The following is a 12,416-nucleotide window of genomic DNA, read 5'->3' as shown; positions in this document are numbered from 1 at the left end:
GTTCGAGCCGGCTCGCGAGCCTAAACGAGCATGCCATTTATATAATTTTATTAAAATATACATTTAATAATTATTAATTAACAAATATAATTTTATGAAAAAATAAAGAAAAATTACTAAATATTATATATTCTTTTATACATAAAATTATAATAGAAATAAATATATAAAATAATTATAATTATATAAAAAAATAATTGATAAATAGTAAACGAGCCGAGCCCGAGCAGAGCTTGAGCTTCAAAATCCATTCACGAGAGGAGCTCGAGCTTTGAAAATAGAGCTCGAAACGAGCCGAGCTCGAGCTCTGTGTAAGTTAAACGAGCCGAGCTCGAGCCTAGTCGAGCTCTAGCTCGGCTCGGCTCGTTTGCACCCCTACGACTTCACCTCTATCAAGCGCGGGGGAGGGGGCGACGTTAGGGGTCAAGTGGGCTATCATTGAAATCAGGATTGCAACATATAACCACCCGTTTAACACAAGGACATAAACAATACTTATCTCTTTTATCCTTTATAGCTAGTTTAGTTTGTTATTTAGTTGAGGTTAGACTTTAGTTATTATTCTTATATTAGAGCTACACAAATGTGGCTTATTATGCTATAAATATTAGGAAGAACTTTATAGATATACATTCTAAGTTTATAAAACATTATATTTTACAAAATATAAGTTTTGACGGACAAAGTATAATCTCTTAAAGCCTTATTTAAGAAATTGTGATAATTTCATTAATTTGTAACATCAAAGTTAGATTATTAATTTATTAATGAATGGTAATATAAGCTATACTTTTGATTATTATAATTTCATTGTGCCTTGAAATTTTAATTATGAATTTATAGCTTTTTATGGTAACAACATTTGTGTTTATTAAAATGTAACAAAAGACATCCCAGAGTATAGTGGAAGAGATTATGATGAATACGTTTCCATTGGTTAAAAATCAAGCGAAACAACGTTCATTAGATTGGAATTCTTTGTGTATGTACAATTTTTTTAGACTAATCTTGTATCTCGGAAGCTAACGTCTTGCTTGTTATCTTTCTGATGCTAAATAAAAAGTTACGGTGAACTTATTAAGTAGGGAAGTGTTCCATGGGATAATAAAGCCATGAATGAGAAGCCGTTCAAAGGAAAATAAGAAAGAGAGAGAAGAGATTATTAGGGATGTTAAATTATTGTCAACATAATTAGGGATGTTAAATACTCATCGTTTAAGTCAATTGATTGTTTTAAATGGTATAATTTTGAGTTGATGTAGCTATTTATGTTGGGAGGGGACGTGCTTATTATTGTTTGTGTTTACAAAGTTCACATTTAAATAATAATAATAATAATAATAATAAAATAGACAACCACATATCTAAAAGGTTGTTATCAATATCATTATTAGACATTTATATAATTTTGGTTACTTAATGACACAATAAATATTGAAAGGTACACATTTAAATACTTAATATCTGAAGCCACTTAGTCAAATTAAAACCTTTATTACATGAGAAAAATGAGTCCCAACTTTGATAATGATTATGCTATTAACATTTGATAAAATAGCCAACAACAAAATAATCAGCAGCATTTGATAAATAATAGTCAACAACTAAAGGCTAGTTAAGTTTTGTAAAGTTGTTCAAAAATCTAGGGTGAGTTTAATAACCTTTAGGATTTTAAACAGTGTCCAGTTTAGTCCAAATTTTCGTCAAATTGAGAATTTGAACTCAAACTTAGCTAGTACAACTTGGCTCGTCTATAAAAAACTGCTCGTTTGTTCAAGGCTTTTTCTCAAACAAAATGGCAAAGAGTTAAAATCAACAAACTAAATCTCTTTTATTTTGTCTATAACACTTGCGCTCAAGGGGGTTGGGGGGTTGGGAGTGAACACCATAGAGGGGCGCCATATAAGGGGGGCTAAAGGGGGGGGGGGGGGGGGCTCATGAAGACCGACGCTCTTGGTTTTGTTTTGATGGACCTTCATACTTCTCTCTCTCTCTCTCATATATATATATATATATATATATATATATATATATACAAATGTGTGTGTGTATATATTGAAGCGATAAAGGAACTTTAAACCACAGCGGGACATTATGGAGAATGACTTCGAATCCCCATTTCTTACGTAAATGGGTTTTAAATCCCCTTCATAACAACCTAAACTATTAACACTTGGGGTTAATTTAGTGAGTCAAAAACTCGAACCAACTTTGCCTATAGCTCGACTCCTTTACAAACCGAGCCAGCTCGACTAGCCAGATTCAAACAAGCTTCGAGCCTCGAGCCGTGGACGGTGCTAAACTTTATCCACAAAAATGCAAAAAATGAAATCAAAATAAAAATCCAAGGGTAAAAAAGTAAAAAAATAAAAAAACAAGGGCAATCATGTAAAATGGCAAGTAGATACTTTATAAACAGACTTGTCTAGTGTCCCCATTTCTCACTTGTGTGGAGGAAAAAACCACTTGAACAACTGCCGACTGCACACACACATATATCATCATCATCATCATCATCATCATCATCATCATCATCATCAATCAATTAATCAATTATGGCGCTTCGAATGAATCCGGTGACGTTGCAATCGGAGATGTATCGTTCAATTGCTGTTCCTAAAACCACGAATCTCAGATCTCCCATATTCGCCATGGCTTCAACCCTCGGATCCTCCACTCCGAAGTCAGTAATATTATATTATATTAATTTTATTCAATCGCTGTGTTTAATTCATGATTATTTCGTTTCCGGTACGGAACTAATTGTTTCATTTCGTGTGAAAGCGATTGGTAGATTCCAGGTGGCGGATTGAATCATAAGGATGAGATACCTATTATCGAATACACTACCGATTTTTTCGGTATCAGTACCATTGAAAATAACGAAACTGAATGGTACCGATTCTGAAAACATAATTAAACAAGTACCGTAGCTGGTACGGAATGTGTTATGTCAGTATCGGTACAATACTGGTATTCGCTTCGGTACTGAAATATATAGATACCGAAAACGAGTATAACATACACCGAATACGGTACTAATTTTCAATATCGAAACCAAATGGTACAGATACCGAAAACATGAAAAAACAAATACCAGTGCTAGTAACGGTATGGTACTGGTATTTTGTGAAAAAATGTTATGACGTGGATGTATATTTTGTGACGATGAATCAATGATGCCTTGAAATAGTATTGTTTTTATCTAATTATATGTATATATGGATTTCGAGTAGATGAATTCTGTGAATTTATTTTTATGATTAGGTGAAGATATTCGAGATGTCATATGATTTATTTTTGGTATTGAGTTGGTTGCTTTTGAATTTGTTTGGCCATAATGTCATTTTCTTTCATTTTCTAGATGTGGCTTTCATTATTGTTAGTTATTCAAGTTTTAGGGGCTGCTGATTAGGCTACAAGCCTACAAATGATTTGCATTATTAATGACATGCATACTCTAGGTGAATAATTTACATCCACTATAAGTGAATTTAATTGTTCTGTAATACCTATTGAAAGTCTATAAATAATAGTATTGTTAGTTTGCTTCTTGTGGGATGTTAATATAGGTGCTTGTATCTTTTATTGCTGAAACAATTAGAAGCTACTTGATGGTTGAACCAAGTGTGTTTTAAATTTTCAAGATTTTTCATTACAAGCTACTTGTATGACTTGTTTCGTTTAAGTTGTGTAGTTAGTTAGTAACGTAGACTCGTAGTTTATATTTGCCTCTCTTAATAAGTTAATATTATCTTCTTTTAACTTGGTAGCCTTGGTTCAAAAAAGCGTGAGGTGCTCCAAGGCGTTTAGAACTTTAGATCCCGAAAGCTGCATCTGTCTCATCTTTTACATATTAGCCTTTCTATAAGTAAACCATTGATAATTTCTTCTTCCTGTTGGTTGTTTTTACATATCACCCTCCCACAAACCCCAACTTTCACCAAGTCTGACTCAGACGCGCATGAATGGAGACACTTTCCTGATTGTACCAAGCACATATTTTTAAACCAAACTATGTGGATCTTTCGCAATACTTGATTTCTGATTGACTTTTTTCTTCATCTACATGTTTAAGCTGTTTCATGTGGTATATTTTTATAATCTTATTTCTTTTGATGATTATAATATGTTCAAATGAATCACTGTTATCTTGTCCTGCAATCGTATCTCTGTTTTCACTATTCTTGTTAATTAGGTAGGTGGTGTAAGTTTGAACTTTTAGTAGACTGTTCCTCTTGGTTGTTTAATTGGCCAGCTACTTCAAGAATCCCTCAACCAAGACAACTTCTTGATAAGCTTCTTATCTATCTTTTAAACCTTTCTTGAACTCATTTAGTTATTATTTGCACACAGGGTTGAAAGTACCAAAAAGCCCTTCACCCCTCCACGCGAGGTTCACCTCCAGGTGACACACTCTATGCCACCACAAAAGATAGAGATCTTCAAATCCATTGAAGGCTGGGCTGAAGAAAACATACTGGTCCACCTAAAACCAGTTGAAAAATGCTGGCAACCACAGGATTTCTTGCCCGAACCTGCATCTGATGGTTTTGAGGAACAAGTGAAGGAATTGAGGGCTCGGGCTAAAGAGATTCCTGATGAATACTTTGTTGTGTTGGTTGGAGATATGATTACTGAAGAAGCTTTACCTACTTATCAAACCATGCTTAATACTCTAGATGGTGTGCGTGATGAGACTGGGGCTAGCCCGACACCGTGGGCTGTCTGGACTAGGGCTTGGACCGCTGAAGAAAATAGGCACGGTGACCTTCTGCATCAGTATCTTTACCTTTCTGGGCGGGTCGACATGAGGCAGATTCAGAAAACTATTCAATATCTGATTGGGTCTGGAATGGTAATTTTTTATATTTTTCATCTTAAGTTTATGTTATGAAAGTTGTTTCCTTGTTTTTCTTTGTCTAGCATTAGTAGTCAGTACTGAGGTGGAAAAACAAATAGTGGGTTTGGTAACAATTCATGATGGTGATCACATTTTGTTGGTTTTCCTGAAAAACATTTATAAATTATATTTGTTAAATATGCTTACAAAAAATATGAGTTTCAAGTAAAGTAATTTAGTTAGTTGTTTGCATTAAAAATGACTTTTGACCCGTTTGGCCTGCTTTTTTTAGCCATTTTGCTCATTTGACCTGTTAATAGATAAACCCGTTAAACCTGCTTTTTTAGGCAATTTACTTTTTCAGTTTTTGGTTTTGACAATGATTTCGGCTTTGGTTTTCATGGTTTTGCCATCTGATCTTGAAACTTTATGGGCCGGAAAAATGACCCAAATTAATGAATTTGGGCCTCATTTTTTTAATTAATAATTAATACACACATTTGGGCCTAAAATTTTTGGTCTACACTATTTATAATCATTAAATTTAATAACAAAACTTATTTTTTACGGATTCTGTTCCATTTGTTCGTTTTTGGTACTTGCAAAACCGAAACCGAACCGAAAATTCGGTTCTTGGAAAAATATATAAAACCAAACCCTCGTTTTTGGGTTGGATTTGGTAATACTGGTTATGGATCGGTTTTCCTGTTTCATGGATACCCATTTGCCTAAATCAACTAGTGGTTCATAAGCAAATCGGTTTAAAACTTAAAAATAGTACTACCAAATGACATTTATGCCCTTTTTCCATGCACCTTGCTCTTTCAGGATCCACGAACTGAAAACAGCCCGTACCTCGGGTTCATCTACACATCATTCCAAGAACGGGCCACCTTCATCTCTCATGGAAACACGGCCCGTCACGCAAAGGAGCACGGGGACGTAAAATTGGCCCAAATCTGTGGTATAATCGCAGCCGATGAAAAAAGGCACGAAACCGCCTACACAAAAATAACTGAGAAGCTATTTGAAATCGACCCTGATGGCACGGTTCTTGCTTTTGCTGACATGATGAGGAAAAAAATCTCCATGCCCGCACACTTGATGTATGACGGGCGAGATGATGACCTGTTTGAACATTTTTCAGCTGATGCACAAAGGCTTGGTGTATATACGGCCAAAGATTATGCAGATATTTTGGAGTTTTTGGTGGCTCGGTGGAAGGTGGCGGATCTGACCGGGCTTTCGGGTGAAGGGCGTAAGGCCCAAGACTATGTGTGTGGGCTGCCCGTGAGAATTAGGAGGCTCGAGGAGAGGGCTGCGGCGAGAGCAAAAGAAGGGCCGACTGTTCCGTTTAGTTGGATATTTGATAGACAAGTGAAGCTCTGAATACTGAAGCCTAACTCTTAAGTTTGTGTTTGGTTCTATGGATAGAGGTTGGAAGTTAAAACCTATGTTAGATGTTTGTTTCTCGTGTAGCGATTATGTGTTTTTTTGTTGAATTTGGTGTGTGACGCATTTAAAGTTGTTTGGATGTTAGACATACTATAGAACGTGTTATGCCAGTTTTGATGATGATGGTTATCGTCTGTATGTTATTGTTTTCATAAGGATACACTTATAAAGAAATTGGTATGATCGTTGACACCATTTGTTGCGGTCCACATGGACCAGGCAACGCTCCAAAGAATGAGGCGCCATGGGATGGCGCTTCTTGCACTGGTTTGTTTTAATTTTTTCTTGGGTTTAAGTAGTGCGTAGTATTAGGTGATATCCGTCCAGTTAGTTGAACAAGTTTACTCGCATCAAACCGAATATATTTATATAACCTTAAAAGTTTAGTGAATAGTATGTTGAAGTTGTGAGTCAACAACGACCCATAACTCAACAAACCTCCACACAAGATATTGGCAAAATTCCTACGAGCTCAAAAACCCACATGGACGTCACCCACACTAGCCTTCTCGTCCCACGGACAGTCCTTGGCAACAAGCCACCCACCTTTTCTCTAATCACCCTCTCGATTCTACGTCCAAGTTATGGGGCCAATGAACCCCATTACAAACACTATTATAGTTTAATATATGTCTCTTAGTCCATTTGCTATGGTCTCACTCCTCGGACGTGAAAGGCAACATCACTACAAAAGGTGGTGTTAAACTATGTGATTTAAAGCAAAGGGGCGCCAAAAGAGAAACTGCGGGGGATGGGGGGGGGGGGGGTTGTTTACCTTCCCATTATCGTGTTAGCATCTAAAAGACTCAAAAGGTAGGATCCACCTAACAACTAGTGACAAAGTTTGGACGAAGACGTCGAGGGGTGGACGAAAATACACATAAAAATCCGTAAACGGAGGGGGTCGGGATCAAATTTCGGTTGTAAACGGGTAAATGTACACCTATCCGTCGCCATTGCTAACAACTAATTACGTCTTTATTTTTTATTTTTTAATATCTGGTTAACCCATAACACACTAGTTAAAAGATGAACTAATTAAAGTCTCACTACGTATGCAACAGTGACATGATACTTTAACTAACATAGGGAGTTAAGCCATGAAAGAGAAACCAAAAGCCTTAAACAGGTGATTGCTAGCTATTTCATGTAATCCTGAGTTTACAAATTCAGGATTTAGAGATAAGGCTGTCTACATCTTACCCTCCTCAGACCCTACCATAGCATTGCTATTGGTGGGATATACTGAGTACGATGATGACAAATTCAGGATTTACAAGGGTGAAAAGTGTAAGAAATAACATATTGCAAAAACAAAGTATCAACTATTAACACATAAATTGAAAAGGGGGTAGCTGCGCCGCTAACCGTCTGCACCATAAATAAAACCCTCAATAAACCCACCAAATTGGACACACCAAAACTCACAATGAATCGCATCGATGCAGCAGAGGAACGAATCGTAACGGAGAGATTGAGGCAAAAGCTTAACGAGGTCAATTCGGCCGCTCAAGCTCAGCTCGGAGTGGTTCAGGATCACGTCAATTTCACTCTCCAGGTTGGCTTATTATTATTATTATTATTATTATATTCTGTTGTTGTTTATTTTTCTCTCTAAAATTAAAAGAAAGTGTTTATATTGATGGATGTGCAGAAAGCGTACTTCAAATGCGCATACGAGTGCTTTGACAGGAGGAGGAAGCAGGATGATATAAGCATGTGCGTTGAGAATTGCAGCATTCCTGTTCTTCAAGCTCAGAACCTCGTTGAAGGCGAGATGGCTAAGTTTCAGGTACTAATTATGTCATAATTAGGATCATATGATTTGATTGATTAGTGATGATGATATATAGATAGATAATTATAATAAACCCTAATTAACTAACATCTTCTAATAAATATGTGTGTTTTTTCATTCTGAATTACTGTTTTTATTGCAATTTGCTAGAGAATAGTTAGTAAAAACATGATCAAATACATTTTATTCTTAACATGAAAACAGTGAGAACCAATTTATTATTAGGTTTGTTTTTACAGGTGTTTTGCTGTTATTTTTTGTTCGTATTTGCTAATTTTTTATTATGAGACGTTATAAGTATTTGTTGATTTATCTTTTGTTGTTATTCTTAAAGTTTTTTCTTTTGTTATAAGTATTTGCTGTTATTATTTTGTTCTTGATTTGGATTCTTTTTTGCTGTAATTTTTAGGTTTTTTTTCTTTGTTATTATAAATCATTGTTTATGTAGATTGGTATTGTCGTTGATATTGTTTCTTACGTTCTCATTTTATTATAAATTGGTATTATTTCCTACGTTCTCATCTTAATATTAAAATGTACATGAACCCTCATTATGGTATAATGAATGATGCAAATTAAATTAAATTAAAATATAGTCGATTTGTTCTGTTGATTCCGGTTGAGATTTGGTGTGACATAGTGGTTGGTTTTGGATTCTCATCATGAATGTTCCGTTGGTTCAGTTTGTACCTAGATCGTCCTTTGTTTTTGCCAATTTCAGTTTTCCTTTCTTGAAAAGATGACTGCTTCAAAGTTGTAGATCAATTACTACCTAGTTCTCTGTAAGTAGGCAGTTTTACTTGCTTCATCCTGTGCCCTTGATATTTAGATCTACAAAAAGAGAATTGCTAAGCTTTGTTTTTTCTTTTGTTAAAAAAAAGAACGGTACAATGGTCCTTGTTTGCGAGTTTCCAAAGTTTTATGTTTAATATTTTTAGGATTCTTGGTGTGTCTTGGGTCCGTCATGCTGGTTGTGTTATTGCCTTTACACCTTCATAACATGTTATTTTTCTTGTACATTTGCCTGCAATTGTAGTGCAAGTACATCTTGCAATGATCTTGAAGGCAACTGTTATGTTAGTTTACGTTTTAGAGTTATCATCAATTATTTATCAATGGCGGAATCCGAATTTGTTGCTGCTTAATATTTCGTGATTTTTTTTCTATATAGTTCTTCACTTAATATGCCCCATTGTAACATTATTTCCTTTTCATATTCACTTGATGAAGTGCTTCAAATTTCTCTTTCGTGTTTTTCATGTTAATCACCCTCTAAAGTCACTGAAGTTGAAAGGTGCAAAAATATTGTCGTTCATCATTGTGTTGCCAAGAATAGTTAACCTTTTGTTGTTGCATATAGGAACGACTGAATCGGTCACTTATGGTTTGCCAAGACAAATATGAGTCTTCAAAACTCCAAAAGATCAAGACTGATGCAGCACAGGACATGGAATCATGTGTTAATCGGTCGATCGATGAAAATATTAAGTCGCTACCACATTTGGTTGCAAAGTTGAAGGCTTCTCTCGCCATCGACCCTACAAACGAGTGAAATGTGCATCTTTTTGTAATAATTCACATAATCCTATGGAGAGGTAAAGAAACATATGCCTAATTTATATTGACTTGATCGGTTAATTTGCTTTTCAACTTGATGGATTATATTTGGTTGAATTAGATTGTTGCATTATTTTTTTTTGTTTGAAAATTATCAGTTATTCCTGTTATCATGATGACACACTTCACTAGATAGCAACTTATTTTGCACTTAAATCAGTATTTGTAATTGCACTTCTTTTGTTCACATAAAAGTTTAATTTGATGATAGATTTTAAGAAAAAATAAAATACCAATCATGATGTTATGTAATATAACCGATTTTTAGGTTAAACATTTGGTGGGGAAAACTTTAAAAGTTTAATTTTGCACTTAAATCAGTATTTGTAATTGCACTTCTTTTGTTCACATAAAAGTTTGATTTGATGATAGATTTTTAGGTTAAACATTTGGTGGGGAAAACTTTAAACCTTCTTAATGCATTTACTTCTAAATTGAACTAACTTTATTATTTTTATTCTGCAAATTAAGAGAAACAAAGCATGGATTTTTTTTGGTATCTTAAAATTTTAGGACTATATATATGTGTGTGTTAAGTGAGCTGTTGTGTTATACGCATGAACTCGAGCTTGACACAAAATTTATCGGTTGACACAAAAGGAAACCTGAAATCGCTATAATTTTATTGGGAAACATTCAATCTACTTAAGTTGTCACATAAAATATATATTCTTTCAAAACTATAAATGATCCTGCTAGGTAGACCCGAACCCGACCTGTTTAGATAAACATGTTTATGAATTAAATCGAAGCGGCCTAAATCTATTCAGAAAAAATTAAAAACAAGAACTTCGTGTTAGATTCATGTTGTGTTAGTATTTCAAACTCCTAAATTCCATATAATTTTCAATATATATTAAAGAGAAATCTGCATTTTGTCTCCCTGGTTTATATCGTCGCGTGATGGGTTAGCCCCTGAAAAAGATTTTGCGAACTTTGGGCCACTATGTTTCTCCGGCAGGTCAGTTTGTGCCCCTGCCGTCAGTTGACCGACAAAAAAGGTTGAAATGACCATTTTACCCCTGAGCTTATAACTAAATCAAGAATTTCTTTCAAATGGTGTAGCGGCCGGGGTTCGATCCCCCCGACCTTTGGGTTAACAACAAGCAAAACTTACCGTTTGAACTAAACAAGTGTTTGTTTATAGTTATATTATATGAAATATATATTCTTTATTTTCATTAAAGAGTTTCTCATCTCATCATCTTCTCCATATATCCATTTTTCCATATTTTTATCCTCATAATCATCATATATATCAGCATATCTATATCATCAAAATCATCATATTTTTAAACTTTTCACATGAAACGTGCCGTTTTTTAATAAACTTTTCGTCCGAAAATAACCAAACGAGTCATTTTTTTAGTAAACTTTTAACCCGAAAATAACCAAACGACCCGTTTTATAGTAAACTTTTCACCCGAAAACAACGAAACGGGCAGTTTTTTAGTAAACTTTTCGCCCGAAAACAACGAAACGAGCCGTTTTTTAGTAAACTTTTCACCCGAAAAGAACCAAACAGACCGTTTTTTAGTATACTTTTCGCCCGAAAACAACGAAAAGCGCCGTTTTTTAGTAAAACTTTTCGCCCGAAAACAACCAAACGGGCCGTTTTTTAGTAAACTTTTCGCCCGAAATTAACCAAACGCGCCGTTTTTTGATAAACTTTTCACCCGAAAACAACCAAACGCGCCGTTTTTTAGTAAACTTTTCGCCCGAAAACAACCAAACGGGCCGTTTTTTAATATATTTTTCGCCCGAAAACAACGAAACGCGCCATTTTTTAGTAAACTTTTCGCCCGAAAACAACCAAACTCGCCGTTTTTTAGTAAACTTTTTGCCCGAAAACAACGAAACGCGCCTTTTTTTAGTATACTTTTCGCCCGAAAACAACGAAACGCGCCTTTTTTAGTATACTTTTCGCCCGAAAACAACGAAACGCGCCATTTTTTAGTAAACTTTTCGCTCGAAAACAACCAAACGAACCATATTTTAGTAAACTTTTCACACAAAAATTACCGAACGAACCATTTTTTAGAAACTTTTCACACGAAAACAACCGAACGAACCATTTTTTAGAAACTTTTCACCCGAAATTAACCAAACGAGTCGTTTTTTTAGTAAACTTTTTACCCGAAAACAACGAAATGCACCGTTTTTTAGTAAACTTTTCACCTGAAGACAACTAAACGCGCCGTTTTTTAGTAAACATTTCGCCCGAAAACAACCAAACGTGCCGTTTTTTAGTAAACTTTTCGCCCGAAAACAACCAAACGAACCATATTTTAGTAAACTTTTCACACGAAAACAACCGAACGAATCATTTTTTGTAAACTTTTCACCCAAAACGACTCCGAAAACAACCAAAACGAACCGTTTTTTAGTAAACTTTTTACCCGAAAACAACCAAACAAACCATATTTTTATAAACTTTTCACCCGAACCGAACGATGACCGGAAAAACGATATGGCCGGAAAAACGAGATGGCCGGAATCCATGGCGGCGGGGTGATGGCCGGAAAAACGTGATGGCCGGAATCCATGACGACGAGGTGATGGCCGGAAAAACGAGATGATCGAATAAAACGTGATGGCCGGAATCCATGGCGACAGTTTTGATCGGAATGATTTATGGGTGCGGTGGTTGAATTATTGAAGTGATTGGTGGTGAGATTTGAGAGATTTGAGAGTTTGAGTGAT

At 35.3% G+C, this 12,416-nt stretch overlaps 2 protein-coding genes across 2 annotated transcripts; both read left to right on the top strand.

Annotated features, from left to right (window-relative positions):
- Nucleotides 1-2,452: 2,452 nt before the first annotated feature.
- Nucleotides 2,453-6,436, top strand: LOC143637749 (stearoyl-[acyl-carrier-protein] 9-desaturase, chloroplastic-like). The gene is made up of 3 exons (XM_077105066.1): nucleotides 2,453-2,683; nucleotides 4,357-4,858; nucleotides 5,672-6,436. The coding sequence occupies exons 1-3, from the start codon at nucleotides 2,556-2,558 to the stop codon at nucleotides 6,230-6,232; spliced, it is 1,191 nt and encodes a 396-aa protein (XP_076961181.1). The 5' UTR covers nucleotides 2,453-2,555; the 3' UTR covers nucleotides 6,233-6,436.
- Nucleotides 6,437-7,652: 1,216 nt separating this feature from the next.
- On the top strand, nucleotides 7,653-9,775 carry LOC143637727 (uncharacterized). Its single transcript, XM_077105047.1, has 3 exons — nucleotides 7,653-7,856; nucleotides 7,953-8,090; nucleotides 9,457-9,775. Exons 1-3 carry the CDS (start codon nucleotides 7,728-7,730, stop codon nucleotides 9,646-9,648), a joined length of 459 nt encoding a protein of 152 aa, XP_076961162.1. The 5' UTR covers nucleotides 7,653-7,727; the 3' UTR covers nucleotides 9,649-9,775.
- Nucleotides 9,776-12,416: the final 2,641 nt, after the last annotated feature.

This window comes from Bidens hawaiensis, unplaced genomic scaffold (assembly GCF_021521415.1).
Source record: "Bidens hawaiensis isolate Kalapana, Puna unplaced genomic scaffold, B.hawaiensis_p1.1 tig00008407_1, whole genome shotgun sequence".
Classification (NCBI taxonomy): Eukaryota; Viridiplantae; Streptophyta; class Magnoliopsida; order Asterales; family Asteraceae; genus Bidens; species Bidens hawaiensis.
This window is presented reverse-complemented; position numbering and strand designations above follow the sequence as displayed.

Excerpts from the sequence above, each read along its gene's own strand:
- LOC143637749 (XM_077105066.1), top strand. The coding sequence starts at position 2,556 with ATGGCGCTTCGAATGAATCCGGTGACGTTGCAATCGGAGATGTATCGT. Across the intron at positions 2,684-4,356 it reads CTCGGATCCTCCACTCCGAA|GGTTGAAAGTACCAAAAAGC; the intron begins GTCAGTAATATT and ends ATTTGCACACAG. Across the intron at positions 4,859-5,671 it reads ATCTGATTGGGTCTGGAATG|GATCCACGAACTGAAAACAG; the intron begins GTAATTTTTTAT and ends TTGCTCTTTCAG.
- LOC143637727 (XM_077105047.1), top strand. The coding sequence starts at position 7,728 with ATGAATCGCATCGATGCAGCAGAGGAACGAATCGTAACGGAGAGATTG. Across the intron at positions 7,857-7,952 it reads ACGTCAATTTCACTCTCCAG|AAAGCGTACTTCAAATGCGC; the intron begins GTTGGCTTATTA and ends ATGGATGTGCAG. Across the intron at positions 8,091-9,456 it reads GCGAGATGGCTAAGTTTCAG|GAACGACTGAATCGGTCACT; the intron begins GTACTAATTATG and ends TGTTGCATATAG.